This window comes from Elgaria multicarinata, chromosome 3 (assembly GCF_023053635.1).
Source record: "Elgaria multicarinata webbii isolate HBS135686 ecotype San Diego chromosome 3, rElgMul1.1.pri, whole genome shotgun sequence".
Taxonomy (NCBI): Eukaryota; Metazoa; Chordata; class Lepidosauria; order Squamata; family Anguidae; genus Elgaria; species Elgaria multicarinata.
Genome location: NC_086173.1, coordinates 64616642 through 64636549, shown reverse-complemented (window position 1 = coordinate 64636549; position 19908 = coordinate 64616642). Strand labels below are relative to the sequence as shown.

General features: G+C 41.1%; 1 protein-coding gene across 1 annotated transcript; it reads right to left on the bottom strand.

Moving 5' to 3' along the window:
* Nucleotides 1-144: 144 nt before the first annotated feature.
* On the bottom strand, nt 145-19810 carry TTC1 (tetratricopeptide repeat domain 1). The gene is made up of 8 exons (XM_063120529.1): nt 19718-19810; nt 17869-18203; nt 14903-14963; nt 8028-8140; nt 6966-7002; nt 5694-5842; nt 3851-3905; nt 145-674 (listed from the first exon to the last, which is right to left on the bottom strand). Exons 2-8 carry the CDS (start codon nt 18178-18180, stop codon nt 541-543), a joined length of 861 nt encoding a protein of 286 aa, XP_062976599.1. The 5' UTR covers nt 18181-18203; nt 19718-19810; the 3' UTR covers nt 145-540.
* Between the last annotated feature and the right edge of the window lie 98 nt (nt 19811-19908).

The window sequence follows — 19908 nt, the reverse complement described above, 5'->3', positions numbered from 1 at the left end:
GGACTGAAGCATCATAAAACACAGTATTTGATAAGAGTAACTATGTTAACATTCATTCATGCTATTTTATCTCATATTTACATAGATTTGAAAAGCATTAATACAGTTGCTTGGGATAAAAAGGCAACTAAATGCAGCCCACAGTACCATCAATGTTTTATTACACTTGATAAAAGTATTCTCTCGCAATAGAGAGATGCCTTCTCATTCACACACACATTTGCAAACTTCACAAAACACAAAATGGCAGCACTTTGATTACAGGTATGGGAGCACTCCCTTTTTTGCCAATTGGAGGATTCAGAGAGCCCAGATAAAGTGCATCAAATATCACTACAGAAGCCAGATTACTTTCCTCTATTGCTCATACCTGTTAAAAGTACCCCACAGAAGAAAAATGCATAGGACGACGTTCAAATATCTTTACATGTAGATACATTGTACATTAGATGTTTATTCATCCCTTTTGCATTTATTGAAAACACACCACCACTAAGCTTCAAAGCCAATTTCTTTTTTCAGAAGCGGATTGAGCTTATGTTATCGGTTGTTGTTTGGATTTTGAACAAAGTTGATTGAGTATGACCCAGTTGATGAATCCTGTTTCACCTGGAAGTTCTCTGTTGAGAGGCCAAAAGGGCGGAGCACCAAATTCCCAAGATCTTTCAGTTTTCCTGCAACACATGAACAAATATACTTCCAAATACATGCAAGAAATTACACAAGATCATAGAGATGGAAGCAACGTGTTCCTTGCTGCATAGATAAAATTTAGAACGAGGAATTCCACAAAGAGAGGCTATGACTACCCTACTATTTAAGAGTTGCCAACTCAAGGGTGATTATATTCTGTACAGCAGGGATGGAAAGAAAGTAGATCTCCAGATATTCTGGACTTCAACTCCCAGCATTCCTGACCATTGTCCATGCTGGCAGAGGCTTCTGGGAGTTGAACCCAATACATCTAGAGATCTACCTCCTGCCGTACAGCACCTACCCCATAACAGTATGTGGTTGGTTATTTAGAAACAGGTTCCTATGGAAAAGGTGTCACATGCTTGAAACCTAGTTCAGTCCTGTCATAAGCTACTTAGGAATAAGCTCAAATATTGAAGTTATGCACAACACATTTTTTTCTAGACAAGACTAGTTCTTCAAAATGGTTTGAATATGTGACTCCATTTTAACTGCAAAAGGTGGTTCATCTTTTAGAACAGTATTATTTATGGCAAGCAGGTTTACTCTCACTTCTTACTAGAAACCCATTTTTTAAAGTGCTGGAAAGGATGAGTGGTATCCTTCAAGATGTTTTTTTAGTCAGGAAACTACAAAGCAGGTAAAGAATCAAAACCTAATGTTGCCCAAATAAAACCTGCCTGAAGACTATAAAGTATCAAAATGAAACTAAGCATGTTGGATAAGCATACCCTGTTCCACATAAAGCAAACAATTCAAGCTTGTATAAATTGAAAACAACATTGGCATGGGACCAGAAGCTTAAGAATTAGAAGGAACAGCTATGACTACAGCTAAAGCATTGTAGGCATGGATGTTCAAGAAGAGAACTAGCATGACTTTACCCTGAATCATCTTATTGTTAGGACATCTTCAAATGTCATCCTCACCTCTACTTGCTAAAAAGAACTTAGCCTTCTTCATAAAATCCACTTAATGTCAAGGTTTACTAACATGTTTTCATTCAGTAACATAATGTATTGTTATATTATTGGGATAAGGCATGGTGTAGACAAGCTCAAAGAATCTCATTAAAAAGGAGATCATGACAGCCTGATCACACATTGTCAGAAGTAGGGATGTGCTCCGCTTCTAATCGGACCGGAGAAGCAGTAGCGGAGCGGGGGGCTTCGCCTGCCCTTAAGGCGGAGGCGAAGAGGATTGGGGGGCCGGCGGAGCGTGGCGAAGAGGATCGAGGTGAAGGCGGATCCTTCGCCTCGATCTGGAGATCCGCCGGAAAGGTAAGTGGGGTTTACCGGGCCCTGCCGCTGTCACTGTCGCCCATGCGGCGACAGCAGCAGGGCCCGGTAACGCCCCCCGCCCTCCTCTCCCTTACCTGCCTCCGTCCGCGGTCCGTCAGCGTCTCCAATTGAGCCCTTGGTTCCAGCAGGAAGTCTGGGCCGCATTTGCGGCCCAGACTTCCTGGTGGAACCACGGGCTCAATTGAAGACGGTGACGGACCGCGGACGGAGGCAGGTAAGGCCCCCCCTCCCCCTTGGTCCCTTACCGGGCTCTGCCACCATCGCCGCATGGGCGGCGATGGCAGCAGGGCCCGGTAACCCCCCCGCCCTCCTCTCCCTTACCTGCCTCCGTCCGCGGTCCGTCAGCGTCTCCAATTGAGCCCGTGGTTCCAGCAGGAAGTCTGGGCCGCACCTGGTGGAACCACGGGCTCAATTGAAGACGGCGACGGACCACGGACGGAGGCAGGTAAGCCCCCCCTCCTCCTTACCGGGCTCTGCCACCATCGCCGCATGGGTGGCAATGGCGGCAGGGCCCGGTAACCCCCCCTATGGGGGGGGACCGGAGCTCCGAGCGGAGCGGAGTGGGCACAGGTGGAGTGGGGGCGGGGCGGAGCGGGCCGATCCGAAAATGGCAGATCTTAAAGTGAAGCGGAGTGGGGGGTCCGTGCACACCCCTAGTCAGAAGTGCATAACTAGTCTAGATGAGATGCTCAGATTTTGTAGATCTTCAATGGCTGCCCATTGTTTTCAGCAGCACATGAGGGGAAGGCAATTCTCTGCTCAGTATATTGTTGAGCTATGAGTGTTCGAAGGAAACTGGTCAATTGTTTTTCAAATTATGAGTGGTGATCACTGTTCAATCAGGAGGGGCACACAGTAATCTAAATTCATCAGCGTTAGCTTCTGATAAGGTGCTGCCCACAGAATGTGCTCTTTACTTATCTATTTTAAAAGAGCTGTCCGAGAATTTTCATAAGACATTTTCAAAGGAGATTTCCACTGGTGCACACAAGGTATTTTCCTAATTTCTCCATTTAAAAGTATCTTGAAGTTAGAACAGGAAGTATTTTTTAAAAAAATGTTTCAAGGTGCTTTACTAACCATTTTTTCACATATGTTTTTCCCCTCCTTAAACATGTTCAAATTACAAGATGGAAGTACTACATTAGTATCAAGGCTCATATGCTTAAAAAACCAAACCAAGCTTGTCTAAATACTTTTACATAACGTCCAAGTATGCATGGACACACTAGCTCCAGTAAGTGGTGAATCACACACAAAATGATGGTCTCCACACACAGGTCACCCCCACTGCCACAAGCCAGCAGCTGGCTTACTCAGGCAGCTCTCTTCCCAACATACCAGGGATCTGCGTGTGCATCAGCAAGCTGCATAACTTATGGCTGCATTTTGTGCAGCCTTCCCCTACAGGGGTCAGGAGGACCCATTGCAAGCATTCCCTTCCCAAAGTTCTGGCAGAGAAAACTGAAGGGCCACACACATGCACACTAGCCCTCCAATGGATCTCTAAATCAGAAGGCATGTGCTCAATGGCCATTTTCCACTTGTGTACAACTCTTAAAACTCAATTATAGGAAGCAATAGGACAATACGGTTCCCATCAACCGCTGAGAAGTAACATGGCACACATTCTGATGTTTATGGAGCTGGGATGCTTGAGAAATGAGATCTCAAGTTCTGAAATACTAGGTTCCCTGGGACCCAGAAAGAGGACAAGTTAAACTGAGTCCTGGAGAAGTACAGGAATTAATTCCTTTCTCTGCAAAAAAAAGTTGCGTAGGAAAGCCATCTTGTTTTATTCAAGCACATGGAATAACTACCACACAAGCAAGCTGGACAACAAAGCTACTTACCTAACATCTCGTCCTTAAGTTTTTCATTACGTTCTTCTATTTGTTTTGGCAGTCGCTAAGAAAGCAAACAGAGGACCAATTTTACAAAGACAATTTTGGCAGCATGTGTATGATTTCCTGTACACAGTTTGATGGAAACCCAGAGAGAGAGAGAGAGAGAGAGAGAGAGAGAGAGAATGAACACAGAGGGCCCAATCACTGCCGAAGCTCAACTGGAGCATAAAGAGGCAACAGCAGTGCAATGCAATTGGCCATTGCCTGGAATGGGAGGCTCATGCACATCACCCACAAAGTGATCCAGCAGCCAGGCTCCATCTTAGTTAAATAACTGGGGCTCCCACTCCAAAAAACCAGCACACAGCTCTGTATTCAACACTACACATGTTAAGCAGGGGAGGGAAAGATAGGAGCTTCACTGAGCTCTGTGGAAATGGGTTGCACATAGGAAAGGATGGATCCCACACTTTCTTCTTGGATTATGCCTTAAGCCATTTTGAGTATTTATGGCCAGCAGTTTTCTAGCTTTTTTCTTTAAAGTCATACAATTCAGAGATAGAAAGATGCCCCTCAAATGCTGTTTATTTATTTATTTATTTATTTAATTACATTTATATACCGCCCCACAGCCGAAGCTCTCTGGGCGGTTTACAACATTTAACATGTTTAACATTACGACATGTTCAAAGCCACCTGTAAAGAAACTAGTAGTTAAGTATTAGATATGTTACAAAACAGTAAAATATAATCATTTATTCAATAAAATAAATCCCCATTTTGGTGAAGTTTCCAGATCTCCCATCCACCCACCGCCCTGCCAGAGTATTTAAAGAGTTATCAAGATTCCTTACTTAAATGAAAGAGCAAGCTACAGTTGGGGTGGGGGGGGAGACAAAAGTCTACAGACCTTTACCAATTAAATCCCGGTCCCTACAGGAATCTATCAGCCACATGGAATTTCATGATGAACTACAGTAGTACTGGAAAAACCCTTTCGAACCAATTTCAATATAGCTAGTTTTTCACATCTCACAGCAATTAATACCCCCAAATTAATGTAGCTGCAAGGGAAATTTTCTTTAAAGAGCTTACGACCTGGTCACCTACTTTGAAAACCCACAGAACACTGATTTTTGCAATGTTGCTCTTTTAATCTCAGTCTAGCAGAATCCTCCTTGAACTGTAGTAGTATCCTCCAGCCTATATCTTTAAAAAAGTAGAAGCATCAACTTCCACCAGAAAAAGGAGAAAAAAATGTACACCGACATTTACGTCTAGGTAGGTAGGCTGAAGTACATGGCAGCTAGACCATACTGCATCATATATATATAAAATTTGTTGGAAATGCTGGAAAGTCCTTTTGCCAGCAACTTGTTCCTAATAATTACAACAGTCTTAAAAAGAAGACAGCCAGCTAATAGAGCTCAGGAACCAGAAATAAAGTGTGTAAATCTACTATCACCCAGAACTGAGGCTAAGCTTATGGCAGGGACCTATGTAGAAAGGCCAACCATGTCCTTGAGAATCATGGACACGCCAGCAAGCATTTTTAATAGTAAGTGAAACACTAAAAGGCATGCAGATGGATGGGGCCTCCCCGCTCAACAGATACTGACAGGTAGGAACTCCATGACCAATCCTTAATCGAGCCAGGACAATGTCCTTCAGTTCTTAAGTGGCACATTTGGCCACAAAGACCACAACAGACTGAAGAATCTTGTTGCTGGTCTAGCCTTCAGCAGCTCCTGGTAGGTAGTGTCTAAGATGTCTTTCTGCTTTAAAAGACTAACATCCAGTGTTTTCACCAGGTGTGGGGTACTCCTTTCTTAGGGGGGAAAAAGCTTACCATACATGCTTCTCTTGCTTGATGTATTGATGGATCTTTTTCCAATAAATTTTTGTAGTCCTCCAAGGCTTCATCTAGCTTTTCTGTTTTTTCATACAGTTCCGCTCTCCTCAATAGTGCCTTCATATAGTTTGGATTTAATTCTAGGGCTAGAACACAGAATTAAAGCAATCATATAAACATAGTGGTAGGAAACATTTTACCTAAAGCACATCTAGCGAATTGCTGTTGAGTTTGCCTTTAATATGTCTAAGTTAGGAGACAGTGTTATCTAGTGACTCTACCTGAGTAGATTCAGCATTTTTAACCTTTGCTGGCATGTACAGTTAGGCAGCAAATATAGTAAGCAATATAAGTAAGCAAAATATATAATTACAGTCTTTTGCTACTTAGAGATCTAAGGCAACACTACATACACCTTCATGAACCTGATTGATTTTTTGAGTAAACATGCACAAGACTGAGCTGTAGAGTTGATTACATATAATGAATATGATTTATGATCTAATGGCATGCATATTTCTTTGGAAAATAACCACAGTACCAACTGAAAAGGTGATTAAACGCCAAGAATTTGAACTGAATCTTGATCCAAATTCAATTCACCCTGAGATAGAAACGTCAACCTATGAGAAAATTTCTCTAGGATTAGAGCCTATCCCACTACAACAGCAGAAAATGTCAACACAGAAATATCCTCTTTAAAATCCTCTATGGTAACATTGTGTTTTCCAGGCAACGTATTCCAATTCCTAACTCTTTTTGTAGCTTGGAAGCTTTTTGTAGTTTGATAAGCAAACACAGTGGCCTCTTCTTCCAGTTGGACCTGTTGTTCCTAATTATTCCATGGAAACCATGATCTTAGTCACATCACCTCTCCATCCTACCCAACTAACCAGCCTCCCCTGTTCTTCTTTAAGAAAAGGATAATCGGCGACAAGGTTGTTTCCATGTGTTGCCCATTCCCAATATTTGCTCTTATTTGAAGTCTCAGTGACAGGCCCAACAGCTATGCAGTCACTTGGCATGCCGATAATCGCACTAACCACATCATTCCAAACATTTGGGGAGGGGGAGAAAAAGTTTTAGTGTCATTGGCTAGTCTGCACCCTTCAAAGCACATACATCAATACCAGACAACAGTTGCTAGTTTATCTCTGTCCCCTCCCATATCTTGTGTCCAGAAATGAACACAATACTGTAGATAATAGCCTGAAGAAGATAACAGAACAGGCACTCAGTATAGAGAGCATGAAAACAGGAAAATAGTACCTTTGCTGCAGTCACTTATGGCAGTTTCTTTTTTGTCCTAGAAAAGAGATGACACTAACATTTGAAACCAAATACTTCTTTTCTAACATTCATACTTAATCAAATATTAAATTGTGTTTACAGCATAAAACAAAAGGCATATTCTGGTGTCTTATTCCACAGCCACAAGAGAGGGAGCTGGCTGAACTAGAGGCTAAAGGAAGTATGATTAGCATTTGTGGGCAAGCTCTCCTATAAAGAAAGCCACAGTATGCAAATGTGCTGAACTGCTTAAAGGACAATTTGAACTGACCAACAGTTTTCCATTTACTGGAAAATAAAAGCAGAACAAGTCATACTAGACACAACATTGGTTAATGGTAACCAACCATGACTACAATAGACTATGTTGAAACTCCATTACTCTTCATTATTGGTATACACTAGCCACCCTCCTCTCCAGACAAGCATCCCGTGCCAGTCAGCCTTTCCAAAGTGAAAGGCCAGCAGAGAGGAAAACAAGCATGGTTGGGTAGCACTGCTTGATGGTACCCCAACAACCTTCTAGCAGTAGCATCTAACATCCCCCACCAGCCTATCTAAGGGAAGAACTGGCAGGTAGAAGTACCCAGTCCTCCCTGTTGGCCTTTCCTGCTCTGGGAAAGGTTGACAATAGGGGTGGGTTGGTATTGTGAGTTTGGCCTTGCATGGCCAAGGCTCTTCCCTAAGTCTTCCCACCGCCCCCAGTTTTGGAGGTGATGAGGTCGCAGGGATTGGGCACAGCTGCCTAATCTCACCCATCTCTTGCAGTTTCAGAGAAAACAACTGACTGCATCACACCTGCTATGGCAAGTAGAATTGTTCAAGCCTGATTATAGACAGTGCTGACATGCCTGCTTAGTTTCTCAGAACACAGGTCCTGGTTTTACTTTTTCTATTCAAAGTTTCTCCCACAATGAGTAAATCTGGAAACAATGGCTTGAGCTATGAGGTATCTATTTTATCTAAAGCTGAAAAACAGAACAAACATCACAGTGGACACACCAGTTCTTTCCAATTCAATATCTTGGATATGAGTGTTACCTGTTTCATTCTTGCTGCAGCTCTGTTGGAATACAAAATGGATCTGTCTGTGCTACAACAGGCTGGACAAACCTGCAGGGCTTTTGCATAAGAATCTTCAGCTTCTTTATACTCTGAAGTTTAAAATGAAATGTTATGATGGAAGACAGCAAGGCCACATACAAGAACTAATAGTATTTTGAACGAAACCTTTATATCAGCTACCTATTCCCTCAGATTTAAATTTATCTCAGAAAAATAGATTGTTAAAACAAAAAAAGCAGTACAGAGACAGGAGAAAAAAAGCTAGTTACACTTGTTACTACTAATTTGGGTGTTATAATATAAGCAGTCTTGCTTCCTTCAGCATCATTTTTAAAAATGGCATTATCTTTGGGAATTAAAAGCAAGGTATTAGCATATCACCTTTTAAAATGGTCAGATACAAGACAAATTAAACCTATAAACACGAAGTAACTTTCTACTACCTAAGAGAAAACCTTTTATGTATTCATACACTGTGCATTATGCCAGGGAAAGATACAACATACTTATGCATCGCTAATAGGAGCCAGTGTGGTGTAGTGGCTAGGGTGTCGGACTGGGAGTTGGGAGATCCAGGTTCTAGTCCCCACTGGGTAATGGAAACCCACTGGGTAACTTTGGGCCAGTCACAGACTCTCAGCCTAACCCACTTCACAGGGTTGTTGTTGTGAGGATAAAGTGAAGAGGAGGAGAATTATGTACACCGCCTTGGGTTCCTTGGAGGAAAAAAGGCGGGATATAAATGCAATAATAACTAAATAAAATAATAAAAATAATAGGTGGAAATGTTGTGGAATGAAATCTGGATGTATACCCCTTTACCATATATTTATATTATATTTGATCTTAAAGTATCTCATGACTTGGGATGACCAGAGTTTGAAGAAAAGGCTTATCAAGTGCTACAGTTAGAGTGTCAATCAATTACACAAGGATTCTATTGTCTAAGCAATCAAAGTTTGCTTTGAATTGCAGACACAATCTGTGACAAGATAATCCTATAGCTATCAGGAACATCATTGTTCTGGCTAAAGATATGAATGTACTAGTTGAGAAACTGGTACATTTCCTGAAAAAAACTTTGGCTGAAAATCAAAACAGACCTTGGAACATTTAAGTCTATTGGTTTCAATGTGTTTAATTGTCTTGGATTGTGGCCACTGAGGTTAGAATGCTCAACTGATAGGATTAATTAGGGACTGTGAGAAAAGCTGCTTCTCAACTTCTGAACTGTTTAAATTTAAAGATGATTTGATCAACACAGGATGCATGTATTTCTTGCTCAAGGGTATTAGCTAACTATTGTTCTTCATGTTGATCACCTCCAGCAAGCACATGTATGTAATTTTAATATGTAACCTGAAAGGTGACTCATGTACTCCAAGCCAGGACAGAAGGTAGTACAAAAACATGTGAAATTCATTCATAGTTTCTCTCCACAATCACCTTACTGAAACTGAACAAATTTTACACAAACCACCTGTTTGCCCCTCTATATGTACAGACAATCAAAAATTTTCAATAAAAATCTGAACTTAGTTTTTACAGAAAACCTGTGAAAGACTCGCTCTTTTTTTATCGTAGCGCTTTATTATAAAGGGATTGTACAATGACTGAACTTAGCTTCGAAAAAGGACATATAAAGGATGACCAAAAAGAGGTGTACAAAATTATGCATAGCATGGAGAAAGCAGATAGGGAGAAAACTTCTCTAGGTCATCTAATGAACCTGACTGATGGGAATTTCAGGACAGATAAAAGGAAATACTTCTTTAAACAACACAGTTTAAAATGTTGGAATTTCCTGGCACATGATGGCCACCAACTTGGATGGCTTTGAATGGGGATTAGACAAATTCATGAAAGATAAGGCTATCAATGGCTACTAGTCACAATGGCTATATATTACCTCCAGTATCAGAGGCTTTATGCCCTTCAATACCAGTTGCTGAAGAATATGAGCAGAAGAATGCTCTTGTGCTTCTGTTCTGCTTGTGGGCTTCCCACAGGCATCTGGCTGAATGTTATGTGAATGGAATTGCTGGACTAAACAGGGCTTTGGTGTGATCCAGCGTGACTCTTATGTTATGTTCTAACTGTACTCTCCCCTCCACCCCCTTTCCTTGTGCAGCCTGGAAACATGTCAATAGACACACACAAAAGTGCAACCATTGAACACCCTAACCCTTCTGGTTCCCAGATCCTGCACAGCTACTAATAATTGCCCAAGGATAACTTGGAGACATCCATTGGCCAATGAACCAATAACTGCTGGGATCTTAGAGTCTCAACCAGCAAGAAGTGCACTAGCAAGGAGATGGTAAATGCAGCACAGCTGTACCTACTGACTAGATAATGAAGTTTTTTATTCTCCCCCACCTTTCTGGTGGCGTGAGAGATCCATCAAAACTGTCAGCTTCTTTCTGGTTTGCTGCAAAAGACTCTGGATTTGGGTGGGGGGAGTGGCTGGGCCCAAAATACTGGAATTCTAGCTATAGTCATTAAGGATAATTAGAAGTCTTAGCATTACATGTTCAAAATCACATCTTAGTTCTTTCCAGAACTTCAATGTCAGTCATAACATGATATAAAAGTCTCCAAATCAAAGAGATAAAAGTGTCTGTAATGCCCTTGTGGAATGTTGGTGAAGAGCTGCATGTAACAGATAAGAATATTCCAAAGCAGTTAGGAGAATAACGTTAGGGAAGAGGAGTTAGAGTAAGAGAAAATGAGAGGACTCTACAGATATGCTCATCATGGCAACCAAGAATTTAATTCTGGTGAGCAAGTGCAATCGGCAGCCAGGAAAAGCCTTGATATTTTGCTGCTGCTTTTTAAAACTGCTGAGCTGTATCTATGTCTAGAGAAACAGAGACAGACACTAATACTTAAGGGACCAAAAATGCACAGGCCATTAGCAAGCAGATCTTTTAAGCTAGTGAGCATGACATCAGGGGGAAACTGCCATATTCCTGCCAAGCCTGGAGAAGGATAGGGACACTCCCCCAGTGTACTGAGCTTTAGAGATCCTTGGAAAGGAACAATATTTCTCTCTACATTTGGACTGTATCTGAGACTCAGCAGAACAGGCACAAACCCTCATCCTACCTTGGGAAGAGGACAGGAGCTCCAGCCACTAATCACACTAGGCCTTGAGCATAGTGTGATCTCAAACAAGACCCTGCCTGTTCCTTTATAAGGGGAGGGGGGCAGAGTCATGACAAGCACAATGTCTGGCCAGCTATCAAGGGCAGTCAAAATTTATAGCAAACTCATTCTCCGAGTGACAATCCTTCTATAGCCAAAATGCCATTGTCCATGCACAAGATATAAGCGAAGTTCACAAATTTACTTACCCAGACATTGAAATCACTGTCTGAGACCCTCCTACAGATGCTACCGCCAAATGAGGTGAGGCAGTGGCTATAAAAAAGAGGGCCTTTTAAGTGGTGGCACCCCATTTGTGGAATGCTCTCACCAAGAGGCTCGCCTGGCGCCTACATTATGGCTTTTTCAACACCAGGTGACAACATTTTTAATCCCCCAGCCATTTTAAGAACTGCTTCCATTACTCTGTTCTGCTACTACTTTTAATCTGGTTTTATGACACAGCAATGGTTTTATTCTTTGCTGGTGGTTTTTATTCTACGCTGTTTTTATTTTTAATATTTGTAGTGTAGGTTTTTAATGTATCATACACCACCCAGAGGTTGTTGGGCAGCTTAAAAATAAACAAACAAAGTGCCAAAAATCTTTAGGGGAAAAACTTAAGGCGGGGGGTGGGGGAGGCACACACCTTAAAACAACTCAATAAGGATTGAGAATGCTGAATGGACACTGAATGTTGACTGACTGTGGGGGAGGAGGGATAAAGCAAAACCAGAGGAAGGAGTAGTTTAATGGAGTACCCTGGGGGAAAAGCATAGGTGAAAGGCATGAATCCTGAACAGGAGCACGCCACATTGCAACAAAATGTTGCCAGTCCCACTTGTTTTATGTATTATCAGCTTGCCACGATAGGCTGCTATGCCATTAACCCTTCCATGCCCTGCTTAGCCAGGCAATTGCAAGACTGCCCAACTAGACACCAACGTTTTCAATTCTTCTTAACTTTCCTCCAAGTGCCTCAGCAACAATTTTCTCTGCTTTCCTTCCTCTGTTGCTCACTTGTTGTTGTTTGTTTAGTTTTTAGCAGAGTCCCTTCTCTAGCCTCTGATCTTACAGAAAGAGACTTTTTGCATCAACTCTGACAGATTTATTCTCCCAAAACCAAATGAAAACACAATGAAACCTAAACAGAGCTCTTGTAGGGAAAGGCAACTGGCAAACAAAAAACCATAAACCTGGAATGGATTTATTTTGTAGAGGAAAAAATGCACACACTAGCACTGGCCCTGAAAACAGATTTCTGCTGGACTGTGCTCGAAGACAAATGAACTCCTGTACTGGTGGAGTAAGAGCGCAGTCAGCCTATTATAAGGGAATGAGGTGTGCGGGGAGAGAAATATTGTAGTTGTGAAGTACTTTAGAAGGGGAGACATAATAGAGGTCTACAAAATTATGCATGGTGTGGTAAATGTGGACAGGGAGATATTTTTCTCCCTCTCTCAAAATACTAAAGCCCAGGGTCATCCCATGAAGCTGACTGGTGGGAGATTCTGAACAGATAAAAGGAAGTACGTCTTCGCACAGCACAAAGTTAAACTATGGAATTCACTACCTCAAGATGTAGTGACAGCCACCACTTCGGATAGCTTTAAAAGGGGTTAGATAAATTCCTGGAGGAAAAGGCTATCAATGGCTATTAGTCCTGATAGCTATGTGCTACCTCCAGTAGCAGAGGCAGTAAGTCTATTTACACCAGTTGCTGGGGGACATAGATGAGAGAGTGCTGCTGCTGCTGCGCTCATATCCTGCTTGTGGGTTCCTGGTCAACAGCTGGTTGGCCATTGTGTGAACTGAATGCAAGACTAGATGGACCCTTGATCTGATCCAGTATGGTCCTTATGGGAGCAGGGGAAAACTAGGGCTGGACTTTTGGGAAAGGGAGCCTGTGTTTTCTAGTTATGTATAGTGTACTTGCTATGGAGATGGGGCACTGTTTAATTTTTTTTTACAAAAACATCCTCCCATGCCCTGCATGGAAGGCTGCATTTGCTCAGTGGAAAGGGAAAGACACTCTGGAATTGCTCAAAGGCACTTTTACTATTTTCCTGTGGGCTATTAGAAATACCTGTTGGTTACCAAGCCTGGATACAATATTACATAATTACTGGAATTAAGCACTATTTACAAGTTCTTCAACGACAACTATCTCTGTCTATTCCATGTCTCTGGAATTACTACCTGAACTCTGCTCATTGGTCTTAAAACCACCAAAAATAAGATCATGGAAGGTTTCTTGACACTTCCCAAAAAACGCTTAGGCTCAATTTTGGCAAGTCTCTCACAGACTAAGGTCTAACAATCACACTACAGATTTTCCTGTTTGCCGTTCAGTATTGGGACTTCTGATAGTGGTACATCATACACCACTCTATTCAAGTGTCTCTCTCTACAAGAATAGCAACTATGTTCTTTCCTCTCTTCTGATAAGGGAACATTCTCAAGAATTTAAAGATGGTATTCAGGTTGCCTAGAAGCACATTTATTTATTTATTTATAACATTTATATTCCGCCCTATATCACTAAGATCTCAGGGTGGCGTATAGATAAAAACATACAGTATAAAACAATAAATATACACAGTTAAAAACAAATTAAACCATGATCCAAGTTAAAACAATAATTAAAAAGCAATAGATGGAAGAACTTTGGACTGCAAATTTTAGGAGAAACCATGTGTACAAAACAGCAATTCAAAGACAAACTCTACAGGGGTGGCCGTGCCAATCCATTACAGCAGACACAAAAGAACTTGGGAGGCCCCACAACTATTATTATTATTGCATTACATTTATATCCCACCTCTTTTTCTCCAAGGAACCCAAGGCAGCATACATAATCCTCCTCCTCTCTATTTTATCCTCACAACAACCCTGTGAGGTAGGTTGGGCCAAGTGTGACTGCCTCAAAGTCACCCAGGTTTTCATGGCTGAGTGGGGACTAGAACCCAGAACTCCCAACTCCCAGTCCAACACTTTAGCCACTACACCACACTGTCTCTCTCAACTAACACATTACATGACATGATCTTATACTGTATTGTTTTGTACATCGCTTTAGACATTTCTATTAATGTAAGCAATACATAAATATATTTTAAATAAATAAGAATATCATAATGAAATACTATATAATATTATTGTATACAGTAGACAGGATTACCTTCTTGGTAATACTTATTGGAATGTAGATTTTCAGTAGGTGCTGAAAATTCAAAAAGATTCCCGCCTGTTTAATTTCTAATGCTAGGGAGTTCCAGAAAGTGGGCGCTACAAAAACTAAACCCATATTCCCAGCTATCATGAAAAAATGCAATTGTCATACAATATTGTATTTTGTCACTAGATTTTTAACTCACCAAGTCCTTAAAAAATATTCCTAAATACAGTTACATAGTCTAAAATGAAATAGTCCAGGTGAAATTATTCAAGAGTTCCTGATCAAAACCAACAGCACTTCTACTCCCATAAGGACTGCAATTATGTTACTCCCATCATTCCTGACCACTGGCCACACTGGTTGGAAATGATGGGAGTGGTAATCCAACATTTGGGAACCCACAGTTGGACATCACTGCTGTAATACGTATGATTTATCTTTAAATAGGGGCTGAAGCAGATGAGGACTAAGCATCATTTGTCACGACTGACCACAATTTAGATATTATAAGAAGTAGCTCACCTACCTCCTTTCTTAAATTGTTCATTCCCTTCTTCTTTTAATTTTATGCTCTCGTTTTGTCTCTTCTGCAATACACAGAGAACACTGCATCTAATACAATATTTAGCAGAAATGAGCAAGTACAACAAAGGAACCGGAAATAGAAAGAACTGTAATTGTAAACTATATTGTATATGAACAGTTTTCATATTGTATTGTTTGTAGATTATGTGTTTATGATGTTGATTAGTATTATTGTGCCGATTATGGTTTATATTAATTTTGGGATTTTGGGTGGTGGGTGGTCATAAATTATGGTTTTCTGTAAGTGTGTGTAAGTCGCTTTGAGATTGATTTATGTGACAGGAAGCAACACATAAACTTAAAAAATAATAACCTGAACTATGAGCAGTAGCTATCAAAATGTTTTTTGTTCTTTAATATCTTGTCTCCCTGCTTTGTAAATCTATTTTTAAGTCGAATAATGGCAGCTATACCCAATTTCATTTTGCTAACTTATATGGGATGACACATCCACTTAGAGTAACTTCAGAGTAAGGAAGAGCTGCATATTGTAATACTATACAAAAACCTTTATAAATGCTTATCTTCCTTGCTTTCAATAATCCTGTGAGAGAGGACACTTCACATTTTATAGATGGGGCACTAAGGCTTATACATAAGGACTTCTCCAAAGGCAAAGTTGAGAGGTGATTTGAACATTATCAGGAGCCCCAAGACCACGATGACTATTCATCCAGCACACACAAACACACACACACACAAAACCATGAAGAAAGCTGTGATTTGTGACTTTTAATTATGCTTTCTTGTGTACCACAACATGTTCACTGATGTTTACAACTATTTCTTATATTTGCTGTTTGGGTTAGACAAGAAACAGTTAACAGTCATGGAAAAAAAACAAGTTTTCCAAAATGACACCCTCCCAGTTCTCTTCACTTACTACTAAAAACATATACTTTTCTATCCCCAAGACGTGTTTACAATTTTCCATCTTTAACTATCCTATGAAATCATAGCAGCTCATCCTATGGGTTGGGTAAGGGGGCTTGCAGACAGGAAGATGTCCAGCAATCAACACTTGTACCCTCTTTTTGCTCTTTACTCAAGGAGTAAACTCTCCATCCCTCTTTCCCTTGGCCGCCTACTGCCTTCTTCCACTGGCCTCCAATTCCTCCTAATCTCCTATATTCTTTACCCACCCCACTTCCCTCAGACCCCCCTCAATGCCCCTTTATCCTCACATCCATAACAGCCAGGCTTCCCACTTTCTGGTCCCCTGTCCCAAGTCAGCCACCTAGCTCAGGCCCTGTGACATCATAAGAACTCAACCAGCACCTAGAGGGCTTGCAAGGCAACAGGCCTGCATTTCACTAGAACAATGGATACAACCACAAAATTAAAATGACATTGCTTTTTGCAAGTCTGAATACTCCCTGGTTTGATACCACTTATAAAACTGACTGTCCCAAAACAACCCATACACAACACTGAGTTTTCTACAAAGATATAAATAGAAGCCATCTGCAAGATCAATTTGTCCTTTTAGGGGCAATCCTATGCATGTTTAGACAGAAAAAAAGTCCTTCAACTCCCAGCACGCCCCAGCCAGCAAGGGATTGCGTCCTTACTGTTGAAAAACCCTTTCCCAAGAAGCTTTGCAGATTTGGAAAACCTTAATGTTGAAAACCCCTTTCCCAAGATGCTTTGCAGGTTTTAATTGTGAAAAACCTTTATGTTCTAAAAATATTCAGAATATACATTTCCAAGGTTAAAGGAACAATTCAAACCATATTAACCAATTGATTCTTTTTAGAGGGACAAGAGCCAAGAATGTTTTTCCCCTACTCCAACACTCACCCACTCCAAATATAGAAAGCATCCACTGGAATTAAATGACATCTAATAATGGTGTGTCTTGTTGGTAATTAAAAAGGACCAAAAGACAGGGAAGATAATCAAGAGTGAAGAAATGTGCAGCACCAGCAACAATTGAACAAGAGTGTGACTCCCCAAGGGTGTCACCATGGCTAAAATCAAACTAGACATAGGCCCTGTTCAGAAGACACCTTAAACCACGGCTTTAACCATGGTGAATTATTCTCCAGGGTTAAAGCCATGGTTTAAGGTGTCTTCTGAACAAGGCCATAGTAAACGGTTTAGGAACCCCAGTGGCCAGAGCATCAGGTACCTGTGTAGCTTCTTGCTTTGACCAATGACTAACTGAACTAAAATTATGCAAAGCAAATCTATACATTTGCTTATTTGAATATTTATAGTACAAGAGTTCAGCTTTACTGGACACTTTGTTTGATGGCTTGATGGAGAAGCAATTTTGTTCAAGTGCAAAACACAGACCTTACTTATAAATACATTTTGCTGAGCCACTGTTGCACATCTTTCTTCCATACAAACATGTAAAGAGAGAGAAACTGCTTTCTACACATGAGCAGATTGACCATGCCTCAAGATAGGAAACCTAAAAGCTGCTAAGCACTTTTAATGCATTTAAATCTGCATTTTTAAATCTCTTTACGAACAGTTATTCCAGTCTTCCCTCACACATTTGCACTTTAAAGCTGTTTGACAGAAACACTGCTGCTTTTGTTGAATGGGGAGCTTAACAAAATGCTTGAAATTTTCATCTGATTTTAGATGGATATTCTTGATAAGCTCTAAAGAAGAACAGCCATGCTTCTTCTAGGCAACTACGTTAGCACTTCTGCCATTGGGAATAATCACACTGCAAGAGTAGACTTCTCTTCATTGGAAGTGCTTGCCCACCAATCAGTGCAATTTGTTGTTTAACTTTTAGCTCCTGTTTTATTCACATCCTGTATTTAATTGCAATTAGACAAACTGCACTGAAATGGACTTAAAAGTCTAGAAGAGTCTAATACACTCAGGAATCCAAGATAAGCACAGACTGCATGCAACTGTCTGGAATATGTGTTCATTAAAGCATACCTGTTTTTCTTCCTCTGGCATGTTTTTCTCCAGTTCTAATAATTCTTTTTCATCTGGTTCTGCTGGACTTGCTGAAGGATCAACCTCGCTATTGTGATTCTCTTCTGCCCCTCCCAATTCAAAGGAGTCATTACAGTCATGGAAGAGCTCATCATCTTCCTTGACAGAGTCAGGCAACTGATTCGCCTCTTCTTTGGTAATTTTTGGGGTACATGCACTATTGCAGCCAAATTCTGAAGGATTCTTTTGTTCCTCAGAGAGTTTCAAACCCTCAAGTATTTTTCCAGGAGAAACATCATCTTCAGACTCCATGTTGAGCCTCCTAAGATGATTATCTGCCAAAGACAAAGAAAGAAAAATATATATGCGGCAATAGCCATCATAAAAAAATATTTAAACAAGGCTGGGAGTCTGAAACACATAGTAGTAGAATCACCTAAAACTTGATACTTGAAGCATTAAGGAATACTAAATCATTCTTATAGTAATATTCTATGAAGCAGGCTGAACTATGAAATGGGGTTTTATATTAACTTTTGGCACTATATTAAGGAAAACAATTATATCAGTTTTGCCCAAAAAACACAGATCATAATGGCTAGTAACAACTAATTCTATTCAGCTTCATGTCTACTGCACAATCGCAGTTCATCTGAATTAATGCTGTATTGCATACCTTGCACTAGAAATCCCATCAAGGACTAAACCATTACTCTCTTCCCTACTGACAACGTATTAGAATAAGACCGTTTCATGTCACTCTGGGAACTTTACCAGCTGAAAAGCAGGGTGGAATTGTATTAAATAAATAATGTTAATATTTTAAAGTTTGCAGTGACAGAGAAGTTGCAGCCAAGTGGCTTCCTACCATCCTACTACTAAAGGCACAAGATTTCTGATTTTGAACAGTGATCCCATGCCTTTAGCAGCAGCATGATGCAAAACGGTTACTGGCTGCAACTTCTCCTGTCACTGAAAGTTTTAAAACATGAAACTACCTTATACTGAGTCAGACCTAGCCCATTATTTTCTACTCTGACAGTTGTTGAGCGCATTTCCCCCCACTGGAGGCATCAGGAATTAAATCTACAGCTTGTAGCATCCACAGAGCATACTCTACTAATGAATTATGGTTCCTCAAATTTTTTATCTTTTACTTATTTTCTTAATGGATTCATGCCCCACCTTTTAGATTTTTCCCCCCAAATAAAATAACATACCCCCTTTTCTTCCAGGGCACAGGCTTATTTTTGAATTAAACCCAATAGCCTCTCACATCCCAAGTGAGAACCATACCTCTAGACTAGGGCTTAAAGAGCAACAAGCCTGACCTAAAAAGCACATAGCTGGCATCATGGCAGAGAAATGAACCCACCACCTCTCACACCAGAAGCAAGAACCATTCAACCGGACCAGCCTTTGCCACCTTCCGAATGTTTTTGACTGCAGCTCCCATCAGCCCCCTCGTGAGGAATGCTGGGAATTGTAGTCTCAAACATCTGGAGGACATCAGTTTGGGGAAAGCTAGATTAGACCACCACAAATCATAGCAGGTAGCCCTTGGCAAGCTCTCCCTCACAAAACAACAAACAAACTCCAAAACAAATAGAAAACCCACCACCACCACCCCAAACGTCTGGAACTAGAGACTTTTTCAGTTCTCTTCAGTGTCAGAGCTGATAAAAAGCAAGTTATGAAGCATCCCGACTCCCCTTGGCAAACCAGTTCATTCCCCCACGACACCCCAGTACACTTGCTACAGTCTTGTACATTATCATCAAGGCTCATCCTGGGCCTCTTTGACTTCCACCCCAACCAAAAGTTTCCCAACGCGTCAGTTCGCTCTCACCCCGATTCCTCTTCCCCGTTCACTCTCTCAGGCGAAGAGGCCCGCGCTCACGCCCGAATCAGGCTCCGTCTCTAGTCCGCTTTACCTCAACCACTTCCTGATGCTGCGCCGTGCGCTCATACGCCACTTCCTGTTTCCTCTGCCGGGCCAATGAGCAGCCGAGGACGTCGGGCGATGCGGAAAGCTAAAGT